Source organism: Pipra filicauda, unplaced genomic scaffold (assembly GCF_003945595.2).
Source record: "Pipra filicauda isolate LSUMZ 115617 unplaced genomic scaffold, ASM394559v2 scaffold327_size997775_pilon, whole genome shotgun sequence".
Lineage (NCBI taxonomy): Eukaryota > Metazoa > Chordata > Aves > Passeriformes > Pipridae > Pipra > Pipra filicauda.
In genome coordinates, this window is record NW_024104451.1 from 299,497 (window position 1) to 325,009 (window position 25,513).

The window sequence follows — 25,513 nt, forward strand, 5'->3', positions numbered from 1 at the left end:
TCCAGAAACTGTCTGTTGGGTTTCTCCAATGCATGCCAAGTTAGCACAAAATGATCAAAGCAGCCAGTCAAAACTCTTTATTTTTTCTCTCCAGATCATTGGTGACAGAGATTTTGATCACTTTGAAGGGAAGAGCTAATTAGCAACTCACTGAATTAAGTAAAAGGTGCAGCGTATGTATTGACTTTTTGCTGTTTTCAGGGCTGTCATGAGGATTGCTTATCCCAACACAATAATCGTTTCCATAGTGACTGAGGTACTTCGTAGGGGAAGAATTGGAGACACAAATAACAAAGACCAAATCTATAATGCAAAGAGTCATATGCAAACAGAATAAATCCTAGGCTTCAGCATGGGCCGCCTCCAACACAATATGGGATGGCATAAGGGGGATGCCAAAAGCAGAGAAGGGTGGGAAGGACCTGGGCCGGGCTAGGGGCTGAGTGGCTTGGTGCAAGGACCAGCCAGATTCTCTTCCAGGGAGTTCAGGTGTTGTTCCTGCAAGACATCTTGCTCAGCAACTACCACAGGCCTCCTTAACAGCATGGTAGTTTTAAAGCTAGCCCTGGATGTGAAGAAATAGCAGAGTGTTTGGAAGATAAACAGGAATTGCATCTTCCCTTCATCACTGCTGTCAGATCATACCTGACTTCAGGTGAGTGTTCCACTAGGCCTTTCCTTTATTCTGGCTGTGAATCCTGTTCTTATAATCCTGAAACTCAGTGATCACATACACAAGAGCAAATTGCCTCCACCTTTCAGCATCCCCTGCCTGTTGACTCCTGAATTAGAGGCACTGCAGAGGAATGTGCCCAGAGCAGCCTGGCTCACGGCCCCTTGGCAGTGCTGCAGGCTCCAAACAGCTCTTACATCCCAGCCTTATGGAGCCCATTAACCACAAAGTGTGAAGAACAGGTTGGACAACCAGCCACCAGGGCTGGCCTGGATGTATTTATCCTCTGTAAGTGCAGAGAGGGGGATACTTTTACCTCTAAGTTGTCCACACCCCTGTAACAACCTATTTTACAACCTCTGCTCAACACGTCCTTGTTTTCTACACCACATTTCTGTCTTTATCTTTGTATAGAGAGCAGCGTAAATCTGGCTGGGGGAGAGGATTTCCCTGTGCAGCAGTCCAGCACAAGCCTAAGGTCCCAGCTCAGCAGGAGACTGGTTTGCTGCCATGACTTGGTCCCAGCACCAGTGTGTCACTGTGTGCCCCAATACGCATGCAGGTAACCAGAGAGCTAAGCCATGGGCTTTCAAGCATTAAACAAAGTTTATTTCGGAAACACAACTGCAAAACTCACAGCCAGGTGAAAAGAAAAAACACACCCCAAGCTGGGCTCCTTGTCATATCTATCAAAGGCTTGGGGCATGCGCATACTGCCCTCTGGGCTGTTTTTTGCAGTTTCTTCCCTTTCTCTTCTCCCCTTCTGCCATCTGCAGTAAAGAATGCTTTGATTTAGCTTGCAAACACCTTCCTTGATAAGGGTTTGCCTGTTTTGTCTGTTGTGGTAGTTTGGTCTAGGCCTTCCTTTGTGACCAGTTTGTAACCAAGGAAGGGCCCAGTATTCCCTACGATTTTTACATAAGCCAGGCTATAAGAAGAAAGGAGGAGAGGCCTTCGCTCTCTCTTTCCTTCCGGCGGCTTGGAGGTGCAGGTTCCCTTCTGTTGAGTCTGTCATGTTGGGGAGCGAGGCCCAGTAAGGCCTTGCTGACCTTGGGAGACGGAGGTTGCTGGCGATCGTCCCAGCGTGACTTTCCATTGTCCCAAGGAGAGTAGTAAGATAGTCTTTTGCTAATTCTTTTAGTTGCTAGATCTTGGGCTACTGATCGGGATATAGATATACATATATATATTTTATTTTGGTTTTGTTCCTTTTTTTCCCTTCCCCCTTACCTTTCCCTTTTCCTTGTGAAATTGTATATATATTTCAATTGTATATAACTGTAATATAAGTGTAAATATCTTTATATATATTGTTTTAGCTGTCTCTCTCTCGTTTCGGTTTTCTTGGTTGTTTTTTCCCTCCTCTCCCTGAGGTTTGGGCGGGGGGGGGGGAACTTCCTGTGGTAAGGTTTGGAGACTTGGAGGGAGCCAGCTTCAAACCATATCACTGTCCTGACAAAAAACAGCCTGAGGGAAAGAGAGAATGTCCCTATTCTCACACGTTCTTCCAAACTTAAGTTTCCCAGCCACAAAAGGTCTCTTGAGCAAAGAGAAATTTCCAAACCAGTTCATATCCTTTCCCATTTCTTGTACAGGGCTCCCCTCAACCCCCTACAGTCACCATGGAGCATCATAGCAAGCGAGAACTGGGCATGTGTCTCCAACCACAAATGCTGTACCAGGCACAGAAGGATCGCAGGTCCAGGTTACAGAGATCCCAGCATCACCCAGCATCTCCCTGGTAAAAGTCCTGTGCCAGCCTGATGTCAAAGTGTCTGGGATTCCCAGAATCATAGAATGGTTTGGGTTGGAAGGGATCTTAAAGACCATATCATTCCAACTCCCTGCCATGGGAAGGGACACCTTCCACTAGACCAGGTTGCTCCAAGCCCCCTCCAGCCTGGCCTTGAACACTTCTGGGGATGGGGCTAATTTGGTTCCTGCTGGTTTATCTGGAATAAGGTCAGACAAGAGGCCATGTAACAAAGGCTGATCCCAGGTGACCTGAGTGCTGGAACCTATCAACATCTTATGACAAATATAACCAGTCCCATAACCATGAAATATTCCTGCTCCACCACCTCCAGATTTGAAGCCTTAAGATGTACCCAGAGCTTCTTCCAGGCTTTCTGTATCAGAGTCAGCTGAAAGATGGCAAAGATTTTGTACGAGTTGTTTAATAAACCAGACAGGTCAGAGCTGCTCCCCTGAAGTCCTCAGACACAGCTGCTGATGTGTTCACGGTAAGCACAGGGTTCTTGAGGCTGAAAGAACTGGGACTGTTCAGCCTGGAGAAGAGAAGGCTCCAGGGAGACCTTGGAGCACCCTCCAATGCCTGAAGGTTCCAAGAGAGCTTGAGAGGAACTTTGGAAAAGGGCCTGGAGTGACAGGACAAGGGGGAATAGCTTCCCACTGCCAGAGGGCAGGGTTAGATTGGATATTGGGAAGAAATTAGTCCCTGTGAGGGTGGGGAGGCCCTGGCACGAGTTGCCCAGAGAAGCTGTGGCTGCCCCAAGCCTGGAAGTGTCCAAGGCCAGGTTGGACGGGGCTTGGAGCAACCTGGTCTAGTGGAAGGTGTCCCTGCTCATGGCAGGGGGGTGGAACTGGATGATGTTTAAGGTCATTTCCAACTCAAACCGTTCTGGGTTTCTATGATTCTTCTTGCTGGTAAGTTGCCTCCAACCCAGCAGCCACAGCGCTGTCTGGAACGTGTGGGAAGTTTTTGGTGGCAGGGATGGTTGAGGGAAGGGATGAGGAAGAAGATGCTGTGCTGAATAAAAATGTGCAAACCAAGAGGGTTGATACTGGCAATTCCCTTCTGGCTCTGCATCCTGAGTACCACCAGCTGAAGACAAACAGTCCTGCTAGGTGTCAGACAGGCCCTGAGGTTCTGGGGCTGTGACAACCTCTGTGCTCTTGCTGACAGACTCTCCCCTTTCAGAGGTGTCCTGCTTAGGTACAAGCTGGCAAAGAGAATTCCATCCCCCGTTGTTTGTTCTTTTCTCTGGAAAAAAGGACCTAAAAGTGCCACCACAGCTCCAGGACTGTAGCGCTGGCTCTTGCTTGGCAGCAGCTCTGTCCCTGCATCCCCAGCCTCCCTGCAGTGTGTGCAGTGTTACAAAACACACCTCCTGCCTGCTCAAGTGCCTCTGCCTCCTGCAAATATCCCTGAGGTCTCTTACATAAGCCAGTGCTGGTTTGCTGAGGCAGAAGAAGATTTGCAAGAAATATGAGAAATAGCATCACTGCTGCCCTAGGTAAACTCAAACCCTCGTGTTTGGGGCAGCAGGAAAAAGGAGGGGCAGATTAGGATGGATGAGTCTCATGCCAGAGCTATGAGCTGCCCCATTCTCCCTCTCCCAGCCCATACCTGCCTGCTCCTCTGGACCCCTAAAGTCCCCCACAGCCCCACTCCTGACTTTCTTCAGTGGCCTTCATGACTCTGGCTCTCCTGGGTCTCAGCCTCTCTGTTCAGGAGATGGGACTGCAGCTGCCCACAGCTGGATCAGGCCAGTGCTCTCCTGTGCCAGAGCACCTCGACAGCGATGCTGTGCCTGTACACCAGGGGACATGAGGCCTTTCCATACTCATCTCCCACATCGGAGTACTGCAGCGAGCAGTGATGCACCAGCAAAGTGCTGGCTTGTACCCAGGGTGTCACAGGGACTCAGAGAGTGATGGCCGCAGCTAGTTGCTGTTACCCTCATTTTAATTTTGACTGTATATATTGCTTTCCTCTGTAGGAAAAAAACTCAAGAGAAAAATATATACTGCTTCTCATGGGCACCCTTTTTGCTCTCCAGCATTTTTCACTTGATACAACCCCAGATGTGGTTCTCCTATGTCCAGAGCCACATCAAGCCTGGGGGACAAGGGAAGAAGTGAGTTCAAGCTCAATTACTTCATCTGCTTATTCTGGTCATTCTTCTCCAGGCCACTGTGCAGAGCATCTACTGAGGACTGAGAGCAAATACAACACAGCATGAGATTTTGGGCAAGACAGATGGTTCAGGCATGATTTCCTGCAAATCTTACCTTTGGCACAGCCAGGTAGGTCAGAATTTCCAAAAGGAGTCACTGATGCAAGGTAACTCATTCAACTGAAAGGGGGGTCAGGCACTGGCACAGGTTGCCCAGGGCAATGGTGGAGTCACCATCCCTGGAAGTGTTCCAAAAGGCATGTGGATATGGCACTTGGGGACATGGTTTAGTGGTGGTTTTGGCAGTGCTGGGGGAATGGTTGGACTCCGTGATCTTAGAGGGCTTTTCCAACTCTGATGATTCCATGATTCTACGCACAAAGGAGTTTCGAGTTTTTTGGCCTGGACAACTGGGCAATCAGTTGTCAGGACTGGTTAAACTCTTGATGAACTTTCCTACAGGAGTATAACATGTCTGCTGATGGGACAAGTTCAATGGCTGTGCCCTCCATGGGGAGTGACCCACCTGTATGGGGTTGGGGTGCATCAGCGGGCACGGGGGCCTTCCTGGTCACCTGATGGACACAGCAAATTTGGAAGAGCATCCCCTGGTGCAGCTGGCTGTGTTTGCCAGTACATTGCAAAACAGAGGCTTCAAGGTTGGATAAATGCCATCATCCCAGATCCTGTGATGGTGCTTTTACTGCTGAAAAATCTTTAACTGCCGGCTATCAAATTCCCTCTTGCTATTTCTGGGGTCAGACATATTCAAGCAACTCCTTTCTTTTAGAAACCTGTGGGGATTTGTTTATGAAAGGTGGGATCATTACTCCTGCTAAAAGGCCTGCCTGGAACGAAGGGCACCTTGGCAGCATTGCAGCCACGTCTGGGCTCCACGTGGGGCTTTAGGGCTGGAGCATCTTCAGTGTGGGGCCAAACCAGAGCTCCCACCCCACTGGTCAACTGGAACACAAAGCTTTGCTTGAAACCCTGGTGACAAAAGACTTTTGGCTTTCTCATCTCCCAGCACTTCCAAGTTTGACAGTGATGTGCAGTCCCTCCACTGCTCTGACCTCCAGCTGATGCCACGGGGCTGATTCAGACTTGTTGCTGTGTCACTTGCATTTTCTTTTTTTTCCTCATGTTGACAGTCTCTCCCTCCCCAATCCCTATGATAAGAAATGAACTATTGATTTGTACGTGGTGCTTGGCATTTCTGAGAGAGAACGGTCTCCTGGCCTTCACTGCAGATGAGAGTAATCAGGATTAAATGTTGTAGCTGATGCTGGATCTGGGGCCAGCTGGGACCTGAGCAGGGGTTCAGCCCAAAGGGCAGATTCCCTGTAGCTCATGGCTACAGAGCACTGTGAGCCCTGCCTGCCCCTCCAGGGCTGTGGGAGCTGCATCCACAGGTGCAGTGGAAGAGGTGACCGAGGAGAGTGGCTCGTGCAAAGGTTTCCACCTGCCTGTGCCACGGGCTGTAATGGTCTTGTGCTTTGATCACCGGGAAGCACGACCTCTTGCTCAAGTGTGTCCTTTGTGTCCTTGTTCTCCCGGAACCTGGCTGTCCAAGGGGAGTCCAGCGCCTTGGGATGACAGTGAATCTTCTCTTTGGATGGACCTTGGACCATGCGCCCTGTGGTGTCATGAGCCCCTTTCCCACAGTCTGACACCTGGTATTTGATGTAAGGACCTCCTGGCACAGGGAGCTCTGCAGGTTAACTATCCTCTGGGTAAGGAAACATTAATTTGACTCTTTCCAGCTTTCCTGGTCGTTGTCTCCATGCAGCCCTTGAGAGCACAGGACTTGCTCTTCCAGTGATGACCATGAGATTTTCAATGTAATCTACTTTCCTTCTCCTGTTTCCCCACCTCCTTTCTCCCCCACTGATTTTTCTTGCAACAAAATTATTTTTTCCTTTTCCCACCCTCCTGTCTCAGAGACTGGCTGCTCCCCTCACCTCAGTGGGCCACTGCACAGCTCTGGGCTTGGGAGGAGGTGAGCTGCAGGGCTTGGGTTCTCTTCTGGGCTTTCCATCCTTTGGATACAGAGCCCAGAGCTCTCTCATCCTTCTCCATCCTCCATCTCCTCATCCAGACAGGAACCTGCCAGAGTTCAAGGAGTGTTTGGACAGTATTATCAAGCATATAGTGGGATTTTTGGTGTTGCCCTGTGCAGGGCCAGGAGCTGGACTTGATTGTGGGTCCCTTCCAACTCAGGATATTCTGTGATTTTATGAACCTGACCTTTGCAGACCCCACGGAGAGCCTTTAGCATCCACTCGTGGGGAAGCTCTGCTCTCAGGAGACATTGTGTGGTCTTCCACCCTGCAGAGCATCCAGCTGTGATTCAGGCAGAGGAGGTGGGAGAAGTGTGTTTTTCCCCGAATTGGGACAGCATTCGAGAGTTGGTGGCCTTGGTAGGCAAATGACTCACGAGTTTCCCCGACCTGCCAGAGACAGACCATGACTTTGATCTGTAGGATTTCTCCGGGGTACTGGGGAGCTTCAGTTCACCAGGATGCAGAGGGTGGGTGCTTGGAGTGCCTTCCTGAGCAGGAAGGTACTTGAGGAGCAGTCAATTGACTCAGTATAATGAGCCTTAAATACTTTCCTTGTCGTCCCCCTCTTCTAGCTGCTGCCTGAGTCTTTGTGCTTAGCCCTGCTTCCAGGTTTCCATAGGCATTCACTCCTCTCTTAGCTTCTGTGATTGCTTATAATTCTTGTTTAAATTTTTCTCATTTTCATGGTGTAATTAGGCAGATGAGGGGCTTTTGTTCGGCAGTCAAAAAGCAATTAGCTGTGCTTTTTGCTTGATGGTTGTTTTTTAATTAGGATTTTGTCGATGGCTTTTGTCCTCAGCAGAAAATAAGGGGTGAAGGGTTTATCGGTTGCAGCTGCTGCCCAGGGCAAAAGGGACTCCCTGCCTGCTCCCTGGCTGTGCCTTACCTGCTCCCTGCTGGCACCCTGCTTGCCTGGCTAGGTGGCAGGACCTGGGGAGGTGGCCCAGAGATGCCTCTGCCACATTCCCATCCCCTGCCTGCTGTAACCAGGGACCTTTCACGTGCTCTCAGGGTTGAGGTAACTTGCAAAAGTTTTCCATAGGTAAGGGTTTGCCCATGCCCACTTTTCCTTCTTTAGGATGCCAATATGTGACTGAAAGTATTCCCTGTCTCTTTCCTATGCCTTTCCAGGGCAGGGGCACCTGCAGCACCCTATGCAGCAGGGTGGTCCCTGTCCTCACTCCCAGCTGTCACAGCCGTGTCCCAGCTATCGAGCACCCATCCCAAGGTGTCTGTGCACAGCTTGCCCTGGGCAGTCAGTGCCAGCATGGCTGAGGCTGGAGATCTGTGCAGGACGAATGCTGGGGTTAGGCAGCTCAGAGAATCACAGAATGTCCTGAGCTGGAAGGCACCCACAAGGATCATTAACTCCAGCTCCTGGCCCTGCATATGACAAACCCAACAATCCCACCATGTGCCTCAGTCAGTTATGTGCCATGTCCAGTTATTGGTTCAGGTGGTCACTGCTTGTTGTGACGCCCTACAGAGAGATGCTCATGGGGCTCTGCTACACGCTTCTTTTTCTCTCATAGAATCATAGAATTGTTTAGGCTGGAAAAGCCCTCTAAGATCATTGAGGCCAACCATTCCCCCAGCACTGCTAAGCTGACCTCTAAACCATGTCCCCAGGCACGGCGACTCCACCACTGCCCTGGGCAGCCTGTTACAGTGTTTGATTCCCCTTTCTGTGAAGAAATTTTCCCTGCTATCCATTCCAAACTTCTCCTGCCACAACCTGAGGCTGTTTCCTCTTATCCTGTCGCATGTTATCTGTGAGAATAGCCTGACCCCCACGTTGCTACAATCTCCTTTCGGGCAACTGTAGAGAATGAGAAGGTCCTCCCTGAGCCTCCTTTTCTCCACGCAGAGCTCCCCACAGCTCTCTCAGCCTATCCTCATCAGACTTGTGCTCCAGACCCTGGGATCACCCTGTTTGGATGAGCCCTTCTGGCTGGTCAAGGTTTAAGTAGCTCAGCAGCTTTCCTTAGGAAAACGGAGCACTCCCCAGTCCTGTCTCTATTCCTGCAGAGCAGACAGTCCCTTTTCCTGTCTGTGTCCTGGATGAGTGTGGGACAAAGACACTGCATCTCATATCTCATCTCATCATGTCTTTTGGGATTGCATGTAAATCACAACAAATATTCCTGTGAGCAGATCCCTCATCAGCAATAGATGTATTTTTAATATATGACCCCAACTATTGAGGCTAACCCACTGCTTTAGGCCCTTTCTTTTTTTGCACCCTTCACCTTTGCTTAAATTCTGCCTTCCTATTGGCTCTGAGGAATGGCCTCGTGTCCCATCCATCACTGCATGACTAGGCAGCTCCATGATCCCAATGCTCAGACAAACCCGGAGGGGACCCTTATGGCAGCTCGATCGATGCTGTGAATCCATGTGCCATAGCATCCCATCCTGGCCCTCCAGTCCCTTTCTGCCAGTTCTTTGGGGTTTTGTTGCCCTGCTCAGGGTGCACAGGAGCTGCTAGCTCTGCACCACTGCCCTGTGTCCCTTCTTCCAGCTCCTGCAGTCCCACAGGAAGCTGAGAGGAGATGATGGATAGGAGCTGAATAAGAGAGGGCAGTACTGTGTGGATGGGCTGGCATCGGGCTGGCATTGGGGCTTGCACAGCAGGACACTGGGGACAGGGACAGGGTCTCACAGCTGCTGGGAGCCCTGTGCAGTGGCAAGGGAAGTGGTAACTCCGTGGGTGGCTGTGGCAGGGGGGATGATGTGGTGGGGAGCAGGAATGAGGATGAACTCATTCCTCATCCTGGAGTGGGGCTTGGGCTGCTCTCCCTGCTTTGGGTGATATCCAGGAGGAAGGTGGCCACAGACTGTCCTAGCTGTCTCCAGAGCACCGGTACCCAGTGTGCCTCCACCACCCTCCCTGCACCTGGGCAGGGCTGGGGCTGCCTCAGGACACCCAGCAGTGGTGGTGGATATTTGCAGTGTAGGTGTGGGCATCGATAGAGTGTTTTGTAGCTGTATCTTAAAGCGTTTGGTGACAAAAAAAATAGAGGGTGCCCAGCAACTCCCCAGGAACAGCAGTGGGTGCCGGTGTCTTTCCACCTGAGCCCTGGCACACACACGTGCCCAGTTCTGCCCACAGCTTCTCTCACTTCATCATCAGCACAGCTGACAGTGAGAGACAGTTCTGGATTTTCCCAAGGCAGCTGGATGATGGGAGCTACTACATCTGCCAACAACAGTACAACCCTGCTGCTAAACCTGCCTTCCCCCAGGAGGCTGCTGGCAGTAGCTGAATATTCCCCTTTGGGAGCACTGTCAATGCTGTTAGAGGGGACAGAAAACCAGAGGTGTTGTGCCTACATTGATTTTTCTGCACGTTAAATGCTAAGTGAGGCAGATTGGGGGCTGATTCTGTTGGAAGATGCAAGACAATGCTGTGTTTAAATCCTGTCGGGGAGCCCAGCAGGTGTCGTGGCGGGCAGGGCACAACCACAGCACACCTGGCACCACCTGACAAGGTGGGACAGTCGCTCTCACCACTGGGCTCCAGGGTCTTGGCAGGCACGCTGCCAGTGGAGACAGAGAGGTGACGCTTCCATGCCAAACAATCCTGCCCTTTGGCTTTGTTATTTTTTCTTTTTTCCTCTTTTTCAGGTTTGTCAGATAATGGCGGTGACCATTAGTTGAATCTTCAATTTAGTGCTTTGACCAGCAGGTACTTTCCGACTGAGATTATTTGCATGGAATAACACGAAGCTCCATCAGCAGAGCGGCTCTCCTGGAAAATAATGACATCTTCAGCTGTGTGGGAGCCAGGACAAAGCCCACTCCCCGCTTGTAATCCACTGGAAGCCACTCACTAGCACTTGAGCAAGGTCTAAGGGGGCAGGGCTGTGTGCCAGGCCTCTCTCTTGCAGCCAAGGCGTTATGCATTATGTAACAAAAGGTGTCAGGCTGGCTTTTTGCACTGGCTGAAAGCAAAATCACAGCCATTTGAAGCAGGCTCTTTGGAAACTAAAATTATCTTCACATCATATTTCTTCTCCAGTAATGCCAGCATTACATTTTTTCAAATTCTGAGTCAGACATCAGGAAAAAGAGTAAAAATGTAATAGGCTCAAATATCGCAGAATCATTCATGTTGGAAAGACCTCTAAGACCATCATATCCAACCATTAAACCAGCACGGCTGTGTTCACCACATCCCCAAGTGCCATATCCACATGCCTTTTGAACACTTCTAGAGATGGTGAACACTTCCAGAGTTCGTAAAATGTTTTACAATATCCAGGGATATGATAAAATTTAGAAAAAGCTGATGGTGTCATGTTGGTTTTCTCCTTTCTGCTGTCTCTAAGCCTCTAATACACTCTGAAGCCAAGGTTTGGGGTGCGAGTTCGCAAGGAGCTACAGGAATTTCCTCTTCCTTTATGTTTTAAGAGACTAAACTGCTTAGGTGCTCATGGTCATCCTTTGCCCAGTGGAGCCCTGGCAATCGCTGCCGCACTCTCCGGCTGGGGCTGTGTGTGGGAACCCTTCATTCCCCATTTCCTGAGATATTCCCTGTCAAAGCTGCAAGTCCTCAGCTTTATGCCCACGGGCTGAATGGAAAATAAAGAAAAATAACCATGCCTGTTTCTGGATGCTGGCACTGGCAAGAGCAGGGTGGGTGGGAATCTCCCCTCCTGGGGCCTTTGCCTGTGCCGGGAGGCAGCAGCCAGTTATACCCTTGCTCCCCAGGGTGCTGGAGCAGTGGGTGCCGCTGGTGCTGCCTGTGGTGGGGACTGGGGACATGGCAGAGGTACTCCTTCCCCCAGTGCTGCCTCCTGAGCCAGGACCACGTCAGCCTCCCTGACCTCAATGTTCTGAAAAATACATTTGTGGTATTAAGAGCCTCAAAAATGGCCAAGAGACAGAGGAGTTAAACAAAACTTTTATTTGAATAAAAGGGAGGATTCACTAGACAATCCCCAGTGAGGTCTCTCAACTCAATCGAGGTCACAGCCTCTTTTATCCCCTCTGCCCAAAATGCAGGTCCCTCCCTGGTTCCCCATTGACTGAGGTACTCAGGGGTTACAGCCTTCCTGACACTTCTACAATGTGTCCCCTATTCCATGGTCATTAGAGGAAGGGTCTCCAGCATTTTCAAAAGAGAGGTTGCTGATCCTTTTCTGCTGATAGATCCCCTTGTTTCTGGGCAAACTGCACCTCTCTGTAACTGACAACTGAACAACCATTGACTTCTCACTTCCCACCACCAAATGCAACCACACTACAAATTTTGCAAGAACACCTATTTATTCCTAATATCAATGTACCAGGGCAGCTAGTTCCTCACACCCAGCGTCTTCTCATGGAAACATCTGCCCGTCCGCCCTCTCCTCTGTGCTGCTCCCTCTCATATGGGAGCCCCCCAAAACTCTGCCCTCCCCACCCCCACCAGAGCAGCCTCTGATGGACGCAGCAGGGCCTAGTTGGAGGTCACAAAAAATCAGACTTCCTTCTTTATTTGCACAAAGACATGGAAGAAATTATAGTGACTCTATCTTTTCCCTCACCTCTCCCTCAAGGCACAGGAGAACCCCTCAAGCCATCTCAAGGCCTGAGGTAACCCAGCCTGTACAGGGGGAATATTTTCCTCTGTGACATTTCTCTGGAAGATATTTCACTGAAATCAGACCTTCTCTATGAATTGTTGATGTCAGTGACCTGTGGTTTTGAGAAAAGTTCCTAAAAATCCTTCCTTTCAAGCACATTTTTATTCCAAGAGCATATTTTCTATTTTGAATAATATAATATTGTAACATTTTAAAATATCGGAAGAACATGTACCAAGCTTTTTAGAATATACAGTTCCAAATTTTTTTTGGGGGGAGGGGGTGAAAATACAAATGTGCCTTTTTTTTTTTTCCTTTTACCAGGATGCCTTAGGAAGAATTTCAAGTGAATTTCCAGACTTTTCTGGAAAATGCTCATCCTGCTTCCCTCTCTCCTCTGGCTTCAGGTGGGAAATCTCTGGACTTCTCCTTGTTGCAGGTTGCTGCCACATTTCAGAGACTGATCACTGGGTCCCTGTGCACAGGTTGAATGTCGTGTGTACCCAGCAGTGATGATGTAAGGTCCCTGTCCAGGTGACAGTCCGCTTCCTTTGGGTGTTTCCACAAGGCTCTTGGCAGGTTTTCTATGGCTCACAGGCCTCGTGGCAGATGTCCATCACTGTCCTCTCCGATGTCCATCATTTTCAAGGGTGGCAGTATCATCATGGCTAGGCTTCGCGAACGAAGATTTGGGAAGGCTCTATCCACATTTGTTACAGGCATGTTGGTGGCTTATGAGGCCAATACGAGACAGACATATCTGATTGCAAAAGGCACAGCAGAAGGACTCCTTAGATGGTATATTCTGCAAGACACGGTTCTTTCTGCGTTGCCTTTTCTCCTCGAGAGTGATCCTGCGTGTGTTCTCAAAGGAGACAGCTGCGTTATAGATGGTGTGTCTCCAGGCCTCCCGATTTGAGGCCAGAGTAGACCAGTTATGGTGATCAATATGACCAAGGCTAAAATGTTGTTTCAGGGAGTCCTTGTATCTTTTCTTCGAGGCTCCTCTCTTGCAGCAGCCGGTGGCAAGTTCACCATAGAGCAGGATCTTAGGGAGGGGGTGGTTGGTCCTTCGTCCTGGAGACGTGCCCTGCCCATCGCAGCTGTGTTCTCATCAACATGGCCTCTATACTTGTGACTGCTGCTTGTTCTAGAACAGATGTATTGGTCGCAAAATCTGACCAGTGGATGTTCAGGATTGTACGGAGGCAGCATTGATGGAAGCGTTCCAGGAGACGCAGGTGGTGGCGGTAGATGACCCATGATTCAGATTCTTATAAGAGAGTAGACAGCACTATGGCTCTGTAAACACTGATCTTGGTACTTTTCTTCAAGTGTTTATTACACCATACTCTTTTGTGGAGTTTTCCAAAAGCACTATATGCCTTTGCTAACCTGTTGTCTATCTCTTTGTCAATCTCACCATCCGAGGAGATGAGGCTCCCTAGGTAATTAAACTGATGGACTGTTTTGAGCTCTGATTGGCCAATGGTGATGTGGGGATGATGGGGGACTTCCTGAGGTGCAGGTTGATGGAGGACCTCTGTCTTCTTCAAGCTGACTTCCAGCCCAAAGAGCTCAGCAGCATCTGCAAAGCAGGGCTGTTTCTGTGTGGGCAACAAGGGCAGTGTCATCAGCATAAAGCAGCTCCTGGACAAGATGGTTTAAGGTCTTGGTGTGGGCCTTCAGTTGCCTTAGGTTGAATAGGCTTCCATCAGTACGGTATCGAATGTAGATACCGTCCTGATCATCGAGGTCTGCCGTGGCTCTTTGGAGCATCATGCTAAAGAAGACTGTGAAGAGGGTAGGAGCGAGAACGCAGCCTTGTTTCACACCATTCTTAATTAAAAAGGGCTCAGAAAGTGTGTTGCCATATCTGACTTGGTTGTGCTGATCCTCATGGAGTGAGATGATCATTTTAAGGAACTTGGGGGGACAACCTAAGCGTTCCAAAATCTGCCACAGACCTTTTCTGCTCACAGTATCAAAAGCCTTGGTGAGGTCGACAAAGGTTACATAGAGACCTTTGTTCTGTTCCCTACACTTCTCTTGCAGTTGTCTGAGAACAAATACCATGTCTGTGGTATTCCTGTTGGCTCTGAAACCACACTGACTTTCGGGTAGGATTCCTTCTGCTATAGCGGGTATTAGTCTGTTCAAAAGTATTCTTGCCAGGATTTTGCCAGCAATGGGGAGCAGAGTAATACCATGGTAGTTTGAGCAATCTGATTTAATTCCTTTCTTCTTATACAAGGTGATGATGACTGCACCACGAAGGTCTGATGGTAGTTCACCAAGCTCCCAACAGCGCACCACAAACTCGTGAAATTTGGTGTGGAGTGCAAGGCCCCCATGTTTCCAGACTTCGGGTGGAATTCCATCGACCCCAGCTGCCTTGCCGATTTTCACCTGCTGTATGGCCTTGAGGGTTTCTCCTAAAGTGGGGGCAGTATCCAATTCATACTTTACTGGTTGTTGTGTGATGGACTGAATTGCTGAGTCTTGGACTACACGGTTGGTACTGAAAAGAGTCTGAAAGTGTTCAGACCATCGATTCAGAATGGAGGTTTTATCTGTCAGAAGCGTTTGCCCATCAGCGCTGAGTAGAGGGCTTTGTACCTGGTATGTAGGCCCGTATGCTGTTTTCAAGGCCTCATAGAAACCTTTGTGATCACCTGTATCTGCGCATAATTGAGTTTTTTCAGCTAGATCGATCCACTACTTGTTCTGGATGTCACGGAGTTTCTGTTGGAGCTTGCTGCATGCAAGACGAAAGGCTGTTTTTCTTGCGTGATAGGATGGCAGTGCAAGGTGTGCTTGGTGGGCGGTTCTCTTCTTCCTCAGCAAGTCCTGGATTTCTTGATTGTTTTCGTCAAACCAGTCCTTGTTCTTCTTGAGGGAGAACCCTAAGGATTCTTCGGAGGATTGCAGGATGCTGTTTTTAATATGGTGCCAAATTGTTTCAGGAGAGGAATCTGCAGAATCTGTGGAATGGTTTTCAAGCCTAGTTTGAAGGTTTGCCTGAAAACTGTCTCTTACTGTGGCTGATTGGAGATTGTTAACTTGGAGTCTTCTCCTTGGGATATTGCCCCTTTTAGGTTTGAATTTGAGATTGAAGTTGAGTTTACAGCGTACAAGCCGATGGTCCGTTTGGCATTCTGCGCTGGGCATCATGCGGGTATGGTGGGCATCACGCGGGTATGGTGGACATCACAAACATCTCTCCGTCGTACCAGGACATAATCGATGAGGTGCCAATGCTTAGATCTGGGGTGCACCCAGGTTGTCTTCAGACTATCTTTCTGCTGAAAGATAGTATTAGTGATGGTGAGTTGTTGCTCTGCACAGAATTCTAGCAGGAGTCGACCATTATTGTTGCAGTTTCCAACACCATGCTTGCCTAATACACCTTTCCAGGCTTCAAAATTCTTACCTACTCTGGCGTCGAAATCACCAAGGATAATGATCTTATCATCTGCAGGCACCTTTTGGGTAAGGCGGCGCAGGTCAGCGTAAAATTTATCTTTTTCGGCAGGGTCAGCTTGGAGAGTTGGGGCGTATATACTAAAGAGGACAACGTGTTGGTTGTTGTGGAGTGGAAGGAGATAATGCGGTCAGAGTGACCTGTCGGCAGATTTTCGAGTTTTGGAACAATAGAGTTTTTGATCATGAAGCCAACTCCTGAGAGATGTTTTTCAGTTCTGGGCTTACCTGACCAAAAGAGGGTGTAACCGGCACCGTGTTCTCTGAGGCTGCCTTCTTCATGAAGGCGAACTTCACTGAGAGCGGCAATGTCGATGTTGAGACGAGCCAGCTCATGGGCAATTAGGGCAGAACGATGCTCAGGACATCCGCTATCTGCAGAATCAAGCATGGTTCTGATATTCCAGCAAGCTAATTTAGGTACACCTTTGGAGGCAGGTGCGTGCCTTTGTCTTTTGATCTTTGTGCGACCGCACTGGAAGAAGATGCCCGTTGGCCTGCGGTTAACCAACCGGGTGAAGGGGAAGATGAGCTTTGTTTAGGCCACCTTTTCTAGGCCCCTCTCCGAGTGGAGCAAGTAGTGCTGTCCTTGAAAAGGCTGCTTGGTCATTCAGGGTGCTGCCCCAAAAGACTGTCATCTCCGGTCAGTCTCAAATGACCCATATCCTGAACCGCCTGCATGCAGGGTTGGGTCTGCGGCTTCCAGTGCACCTTTCACCTGCCGTTTCGACCCTCGCCCGTCGCTACAGGGCTTTTTGCATGTGGGTAAAGCCTTCAAGCCTGCGCAGTGGATTTTTTAGGTGAGATGCAGTCTGCGTGGAACTGAACCCACCCTTTAATCCTGAGGTTCATCTGCCAGGGCCGAGCGAGTTTGGACGGTGGCAGCGAGGTCCTCAGGACGTAGGTTTAATTAGAGTAACCTTCTCTTAGATGGATGGCCTTACGGGGCTAAGCGAGTTCCATCTGCCCGGGTTTGGGATTAGAGTTGTCCTTCTCCTAGGATGATTGCCAGAAGGCTAACGAGCTCATCCTGCCCAAGGATGTATTGTATCTGGCCCTGCGGTTTTGACCTGTCTGGCATGGGTGACCCTACTGAAGGCATGTACCATCGCCAGCATAGCTCGCAACCGCATAGGATTACACAGGCTACGCTCCTACTATTAAAACGATTAGGGCAAGTCTTACACTTCCTACTATTCTGCCACCTGTCTATATTCAATCCAAGGGAAACATCTATGGAAACACCCAGGGAAACACCCTTTGTCCTGACCACCCTTTCAGGACGTAACAAATATAACCAGAACATACTGAACCTGGGCAGTAGCCGCAGGTGAGCCAAAAACAGACAAATGAACAAAACTGTTCTGGCCACTGTACCCACCTAGGGCTTGAGTACCTCTCCAGGCATGAGCCTGGCCGAGATCCTCAACCCCCAGAGGAAACCATTGTCCACCCTGACCTTATCCTCCCCCTATCGTGTTACCACATATCTTCCCACGCACCGCTTACCTGACCACCCTCCAGTCCGAGGACACCCACAGCCCGCCCGGTACCCTTTCCCTCCCCCGCCCCCTCCTCCCCCCCCAAACCAGACCGGCAAACCTCTGGGTGCTCCGAGGCTTCCACTCTCCTCTCTCTCTCCTTTCTCACGAGGGCACAAAGCCACGCTGGCGAAGCTCCCTCTCCCCATTCCCCGCTGGGGGTGAGGGGCCCGGGGGCGGGGTGGCCCCGCGGAGCCGCGCGGGCTTCCCAAGGGTGGCAGTGAGGGCTGAAGAAACAGCGCTGGGTGCTGGGGCAGGTCCCTGCCTCTCGGGAAGAGCATCCTTCCACTCCAGGGATTTGCCCATTAGTTACCTACACCTCCCTTATGCTGAAGAAGAAACCAGGAGGTATGACACTGGCTTTCCAGCCCTTCCTGTGCCTGTCTGATTTTCCTCAGCCCCTTTGACTGTGTTTGCATCTCTCCTATGCGGTAAAATTATCATATCAAAGGGAGCTCAAGCTCCCTCCACAGTCCTGATGCTGCCTGGGGACTTTGGAAAGAGGTAACTCCTGCTCTCCCTCTAGACATGGCAATTAAATCTTTCATTAGCTGCTTCCATTCTCCTTTGATAGGGACAGATGAACTTGGACATAAGAACTGTGTTTCAGTATCACAATCCCAGCTCATCTTGACAAGAGCCCAGAACAAAAAGGGGAAGGGAAGGTGATCTGTGCTGCTCCTTGGAGACTGGTTAACATCTACCTACCAGCACGAAGAGGCTTTCGAAACTCTGGGAGTACCTCACCTAAAGCATCAAGTCCTGAGTAAATCATGGAATCGCTGAGGTTGGAAAAGCCCTCGACTGTCATCAGGTTCAATCATTAACCCAGCACTGCCAAGGCCACCACTAAACCTGGTCCCTAAGTGCCACATCCATATGGTTTGTGAACACTTCCAGTGTGAGGTAAGATACGCACAGGTACCCCCAAAAATGCCAACGCAGTGTAAAGAATCCAAACAGGTTTATTCTGAAGTCGAGAACACTAAAAAACTTACAGAGGAAAGCTGCACCAACTGCAAACAGTTCTGGGCCTGAGAAGGCATGTCTCCTGTTCCTTCTTCAGGCTTTTTTATTGCTGGCCCCTCGGCTCTCTCTGGGCCGTGGTGGCCCTGTAACATATCCGTGAACGTTATCTCTCTCCTCACGTATCAGAGAGAGAATCTCTCTGTAATGGAGGAGAGAGAACAGCAACTGTCTTGAGAAAGTGGAAGGAAACCTTTTCCTAAGCAAAATAACCGATTCCTCGTAGTAAAATCTTCTAGAAAAAGGGCATTTACCCCTATATCCAGGAATGGTAACTCTACCACTGCCCTGGGCAGCCTGTGCCACTGCCTTACCACCCTCTCCATGAAGAAATTTTCCCTAATCCCCAACCTAAACCTCCTCTGGTACAACCTGAGGCCGTTTCCTCTCATCTTGTCACTTGTTACCAGGGAGAAGAGCCCAACATCCACCGAACTCCCTGAGCCTCCTTTTCTCCAGGCTGAGACCCCCAGCTCCCTCAGCTGCTCTTCATCAGACTTGTGCTCCAGACCCTTCCTCAACTCCATTCCCTTCTCTGGGCATGTTCACTGTCTTTCTTTTTGTGCAGGGCCCAAATGATGTGGCCAGCCACCTTCTCCTGTCTGCTGAGGCAACTTCTCCTACCGAGACTTCCTTTTAAAATGACAATTTATTGATCTTCCTGCCTGAACTTTCTCCTTAGCTCTCAGCATTTAGCATGGCCCTCAGAGGGCCCAGTCCCTGTGGGGATGGGCTCTGGGTGACAGATCTGAGTGGCCATGGTCACTGCTTTGCTTTGGCCAAATACAATTGCAGTTGGTGTGTGCCAGGTTTGTCTGACACTGAAGATGAGGCAGAGAGGGAGACTTCAGCCAGTTGTGGTTTGGGGACCCAGATCAAGAGGCACCCATGATCTCAGGCCTTACTTAAAACATAACCCTATGGCTCCTTCCCTGTAAAACAGGGACAATGAGTCTTGCCTTCATTGCAGCGATGGGACAGGCCAGTGAAAGTCAGGAAATCTCTGGAAGCTTCTGGAGAAGCCCAGAGCCTGCCCCAAGTGCCATGCACAGGCTGGTCCGAGGGGGCCAGATGTGGTTTGTATGAATATTGTCTGCACTGGAAGTCTTATACAGCTGTTTAGGGCTGCTGGACACTAGGAAGGATGAATGCTGAAAGAAAGGAGAGGAGAAAGGAAAGAACAGGCTGCACGTGTGCCACAGCATGCCTTTGCTCCTGGCAGCCTTCAGCACTGAGAGTGGGCAGAGACTGCCCAAAAGGGGCTCAGAGGCTCTGAACAGTTGGACTAACATTTATTTCCCAGTGGGTATTTGGATGGCTCCACAGCTGAGGGCAAGGATTGCTGGCCTTGCTTTGGTATTAGCAAGAACTCCCAGCCTGGGTGTTATCCTCATGGTGCAGCTGGAGGGAGGGAGTGCTGGAGGGGCACAGCCATGGGCAGAGCTGGCATCAACCTCTTCCCCCCATCCTTAGACCTTCGCACCTCTGTCCATGCTCATGGTTCCCAGTGTCCCCCTCCCTCCCACCTGCCCTGGCACAGCTGAGCTGTGCCCCTTCCTAGCAGAGCTCTGCACACCATTCACTGTTGCAGTGATGCTGCTGCTCTTCACATCAGCAGCTGCAAGGTAGAGAAACAGAAAAGGAGCCTTTGGCCCACTATCCTGACACATTTAACTTACACAGAAAAGCCCCAGCAGCTCTCTGTGCCCTGTGCATGGGGACATGGCACCTACAGGTATGTGGCCTCCCAGTATGGTGCTGTTGTGCTGGGACAGCACCAGCTGGGGTTCCAGAGAAGCAGCAGCAGAGCTGGGCTGAATAGGGGCATCACCTACATCTCCTGTCTGCCCCTGTACACCTGAGGCTGTCCTTGCTTTCCACCATGGCTGATCAGCCTGATCCCTGTGGGACTCCCAGCCCCAGCCCTGCCCGGACAGACACTGTAGCAAGTGTCTGTGATCCAGTGGAGTGACAGCGCTGCCATCCTGCAATGGTCCTTGCAGCCTCCTGATCCCTGCTGGAGCTCCTTGATAGGACAAGAGGGAATGGCTTCCCACTGACAGAGGGCAGGGTTAGATTGGATATCAGGAAGAAATTAGTCCCTGTGAGGGTGGGGAGGCCCTGGCACAGGTTGCCCAGAGAAGCTGTAGCTGTCCCATCCCTGGAAGTGTTCAAGGCCAGGTTGGATGGGGCTTGGAGTGACCTGGGATAGTGGAAGGAGTCCCTACCCATGGCAGGGCGAGGAACAAGATGAGCTTCAAGGTCCTTTCCAACCCAAAACCATTCTGGGATTCTATGATTCTGTGTTACTGGAGCTTGGTGAAGAGCTTGGCTTTAACCCAAAATAATTCCTCCCGTGCCATGGCAGAGGCAGGCTGGAAAGGCTGCTGAGAGCCCTGGTAGCCAAGAGCAGCATCCCTGGGAAAAGAGCCCCTGTACTAGCTGAGAAAAAAAACGTGTTGTTCTGAGAGTCCAAACAGCACATTCCCAGGGCTCAAGGTTGCGTTTTGCTCCATCTCCACATCTGCACCCCAGGGAGAGCATGGCTGCCCTGTGGCACGTGTCCTGGGAGGATGCTGGGGCAGGGACCACACTGGGCCATGCTCTGTGTGTGCCGGAAGCCTGGCAGGCTCCGAGGATCTGTGGAAATGTGGCTGTGCTGGCAGTGCTCCCAGGTGAGCTGGGGACATGGCTGTCAGGGCCCAGCGGTGTTGCTGATGGAGAGCCATTCTTTGTGTAAGAAAAGCTTCCAGAGCAGCTTCCTCCCTGACCCTCCTTTTTTGTTATATTTTCAGAGAGTGCTGCAGGGAGATGCTGGTCTCTCAGAAATCATCCTGGCTGGAAGTCAGCTGGAGGCCAGGCTAAGCAGCACTGCTGTAAGTGCCTTGACAGGTCTCTTGTCTGGCTGGTGCTAATCCCTCCAGATTGAGAGAGAAGGAAACTGAAGCAAACCTCACATTTTAATGACCGGGATTTGCTTATCATATTTTCTCCCTTCCATATTTTCTCCCTTCTCTCTTCCAGGGCTCCCAGGGATTCCTTTCCCCTCTGTCAGGAAGGACAGCGCTGAGGCCATGCTGAGGTGGACAGAGTGGTGCTCCCCATGCTGCCAGCCCTGCTGCAGTGCGTGTGGCTAATGCTGAGTACCAGGCATTGTGTTTTGGTGGAGCTGGGCCAGAAAGGAAGAAAAAACCCCATAAAATCATGGAATCATTAAAGTTGGAAAAGGCCTCTAAGATCTAGTCCAGCTATTAACCCAGCGCTGCCAAGCCCATCACTAACCGATGTCCCCAGCTGCCACATCCATGCACTTTTTGAACACTGATATGAAGCTCAAGGAACCCCTTGGCCAAGTTACTTCACTCCTGCCTCAGTTTCCTCTCTGCGTGAACTCTCACCAGGTGCCTTCCAGGGGCTGGAGAGCTCCGAACTGGAAGCACTGCCTGGGGATGAGCCATGCTGGGGTGATGAGCCTGGAGCACAGAGCAAACCCCGTGTCCCTGCACACCCCTCCTGGGAAGGAGGGCAGGCTGAGGGGAGCCCTGGTGTTTCCAGAGGAAGTTTTCCCTGCACAGATCCAACAAGGCTGCGGTGCTAGCGGTTCTCTGCATGTTCATGCATCTGTGGTGTAAATTGCCTGCCAGACACCCAGGCATGGGGCACAGAAAGGCTCTGGAGAGCAGACTGGGAACAGGAAAATGGAGCCTTGTTTTAACCCTGCTGCCTTTTGCAGAGGCTCCTTTCCGATGGGAACACCAGCTCCCCTGTGCCCGGAGCAGTGAGTGGGTAACAGCACCCCTTGAGGAGGGGAGGAGGAAGCTGCCAGCTACTCGCCAGGCTGCTCACCCCATGGGAGCAAACTGCTGTGGGTTCTGCTGGGAAAGAAGCACTAATGGAGCTCCCCCAGAGTCCCAGCACAAATTTGGTTCCTGGTCTGGAGAGACCAGTGACGTGATGGCCACTGCCCATCACCAGGTACTCCAGAGGAAGCTGTGGGCACCCCATGTTACTTGATGGGGAAAATCTGCATGCGTCTTTAGGTTTCCTCTGGAGCCATGAGCAGCACAGGAATCAGTCACCAGCGGACAAGCACAAACACAGCTGCAAATGACAACCCTGCTGCTGGGGAAAGCAAACGGAGTAAGAGCAACACCGAGCTCTTCAGAGCAATTCATGCTTCCAAACACTTTAATGCACATCACCTCACTAATCCGACACTCTCAATGAGCAGTTCTTGTCAGTTTGATTTTGCGCAACTTGCAAAATGTACCTTATTTCACTGTAAAATGAAAATCCCAGTCTTCTCTTTTACTTACTTCTTATTTAGGAGATAATTCAACAAAAAAAGGCAAACCAGATGGTTCTTCCTTCCTCTCTACCACCTGTTTCAGGCAGAGGGGATGGCATTTGCATCACTCAGCTGCTCTGCAGAGCTCAAATGGTCTCTGAGCATTCTCACCCTGTTCCCTGAGGTCGTCGTGTCTCCTGTGTGGGACCACTGGCCTCACCCTACAGCATGGCCACCCCTTGGTGGCCACTGGGGTTAGGATAATAGTTTCCTTGCATGTGGATTATTGTTCTTAGTGCACCTCGAATTGTGCAGCCTTTGTATAGGGGGCTGTTCCCTTCAATGTTTCCTGTTGAGCTTGAGAGCCCCAAGGATGCAAACCCCATCAATTCTAGGCTGTTGGTTGTTGATTTTCACATTGGAGCTGTTTCTGTCAACAGCACATGCTCCTCTTGCACATCAAAACCTACACTTGAACTGGTGAGTGATTCACAATCATCCACAGTGTAAGGAATTGGCAAAGAAACTGTGATCCCTTATTTAGATTTACGGGATATGGACTGAAGGAGTTAGTCTTCCAACTTGATCTGCTGGACTGCTTTGGTCAGCTCTTGGAATGCAGCTGAGCAGGGGCCTTGGTGGCACCAGCTCAGCTGCTGTTGGCCTTGTACAGGAGAGGGGGTTTGTCACCATGTCACCTTTCAAACCCAGTGCTGGGTGAGGTGACCTTGGTTGTGAATGCAGATTAAACTCCAGACGAGGAGGAGCAAAAGCCACATCTCCAGCAGATGATGTCTGTTGTTTTTCCCCAGGAATGGAGAACACAACTTCATCTTGAGGGCTTTTCCTTAGGAGAAGCCACTCCAGTGCTTGTGCTCATGAACTTCTGAGGTGATTGAAAATTGCATTCTTAGAAATGAGACGAGGAATTTAAAAAGTCCGAAGACTACTCAGTTCAAAATAACTCCTGTTTTTGAGAGCCTGGACTTTGACTTGGGAACCCTTCAAAGCACCACAAGCCATGTCGTCTGGCTGGAAAAGTGGATGGTTTAGCCAGGTGAGCTCAGGTGAGCATGAAAGTGCTCTCCTCAGGGTGCCAGGAGATCACTCTCACCTTCTGCCCTGACAGTCTTGATGGGTGGCAGTTGCTGGGGTGTCCTTGACTGAACTAGCCCAGCTGGTTGCCTCTTCTCAGGATGTCACTGAAAGCCACCTGGGACGGGGAGGTCACCTGGGGCACAACACCCATACCCACAGTCTGAGTTTGCTGGGCTGTGTCTGGGGTAACACGTGAGAGGCTGCTGGCCCTGAGTGCTGCTGTGAATATTTCCCCATCATGTCACAACAGGGGGGCCCTGAAAGCCAGCCCAAATGAGTGCACTTGGGTGAGAGGAGGGCATGATCCTCCTGGCATCAGGAGGGGTTATGGGCCTGCTTGCACACTGCTTAGGGGTGCAGCCTCAAGGCCGTGCCTTTGGAGCGAGCCAACTGGAAAAGCAGCAGCCCAGCAAACTCTATAAGGTTGTGATTACCGTGGTTGAATGTTCTGGTTCCTTGCTCTCTGGTGTCACAGCTGAATACTGTTTTTACTCATGTCTCCCAACCATCATGCACAAGACAACAGCAGTGTGAGATCTCCCCTGCCATAAGCTGGGAGAAGCTACAGCACAGTGGCCCTTGACTATGCAGAAGGGACCTTGGCAGGGTGCAAGGCTCTGCAGGGAAGGATCATCATAAATCATCCCAAAGATGTGGGAGGAGACAGCACTGGGCTGGTCCAGTCCCCCTGTCATCCTCTTTATTTTGAGAGAGAAGGAGAGCAAGTGTAAGGGAGCTGCTTCTACCAACCCCTGAACACCATGACCTCATGGACAGGCTTGTTCACAGGAGGTGGAGAATGACCCATGTTTGTACTACCCCCTTGCCATACCTCAGTTTCCCCTTATGTAGCCCAGCTCTCTCTACTGCTGACCTTGGTACAAGGCTGTTGTGCCCAGGGATGGCAGGGAAGCAGATCCCATTCACGCTTGATGATTTAAACTCTGGTATGAGCAGAAACGAGATCAAAACAGGCCAAAGTTCCCTGGTTTTCTCATGAGTATTCCCCTTAATGACTGCAGTTAACCCTCTTTGCCCTCACTTAAGATGGATCTGGATTTTTTTGGATGTTCTTTTATAGGACTTAATTACCTCTACGTTTCCTCTTCTCCCAGCCTAGAGGTCTGGCACATCTGGCCAGGCTTGACTCTGTGGTTTTTGTTCTCTTCCATCCATGCTATCTTTGCTGTGTCAATACAGCATTAGCCCACTTCTCTGATGAGGGCCAGAGTCACTCCTGACCCTCTCCCTGAAGCCCAGAGCAGCTGTCCAGGACTGACCTCTGCTCCAGTCAGGCAGTCCCTGCACTTCAGTGGCATCAGAGCCCCTTTTCCTCCTTGCTTGCACTTGCCCTTGTTTCTCAGCTGACCTGCCTTTCTGAGAACACTCCTCTCCCTTCCACACCTCCGGCTGTGCTCATGATTCAGATTGATCCTTTCTCTGGTTTAATTTAATACAAGTTACTTACATGATATATCTGAGCTGGGCTCCCTCCATACTTCTAGAACCTTACTGGGGTGTTTTGGGGGTATTTCCAGGCTCCAATGGGCCTTGGAGCAGGAAGAGAAAAAGAAAACAATTCCTGAGTTGCTCGATGGACAGCAGCCTAAAACCTTGCAATGAGCCTGCCACTGCATGTGTGTGGGGAGGGAGTCGGAGCCACGTTGCCGGGAGGCTCCAGTGTGGCAGGAGGAGTGCACCAGCTGGAATGACACAACCTGCTGCCTGTGTTCACAGCATGGCAGGACCAGAGGCTGTGCTGGTGGCAGGACACGCATCCATCTCTCCAGGGGAGGCTGGAGTTGGGATCCTGCACACCACAGCCATGTATCGGCAGAGCTGAAGAGGTTG

At 50.5% G+C, this 25,513-nt stretch overlaps 1 protein-coding gene across 1 annotated transcript in view; it reads left to right on the forward strand.

Moving 5' to 3' along the window:
* Positions 1 to 208: 208 nt before the first annotated feature.
* Positions 209 to 25,513, forward strand: part of LOC113998093 — a 30,478-nt gene continuing 5,173 nt past the window's right edge. Inside the window, exons 1-6 of the mRNA XM_039383855.1 lie at positions 209 to 256; positions 544 to 655; positions 1,088 to 1,235; positions 2,269 to 2,414; positions 21,072 to 21,152; positions 21,301 to 21,399. Of these exons, the coding sequence (XP_039239789.1) occupies positions 209 to 256; positions 544 to 655; positions 1,088 to 1,235; positions 2,269 to 2,414; positions 21,072 to 21,152; positions 21,301 to 21,399 (634 nt within the window). The remainder of the gene's footprint in view (positions 257 to 543; positions 656 to 1,087; positions 1,236 to 2,268; positions 2,415 to 21,071; positions 21,153 to 21,300; positions 21,400 to 25,513) is intronic.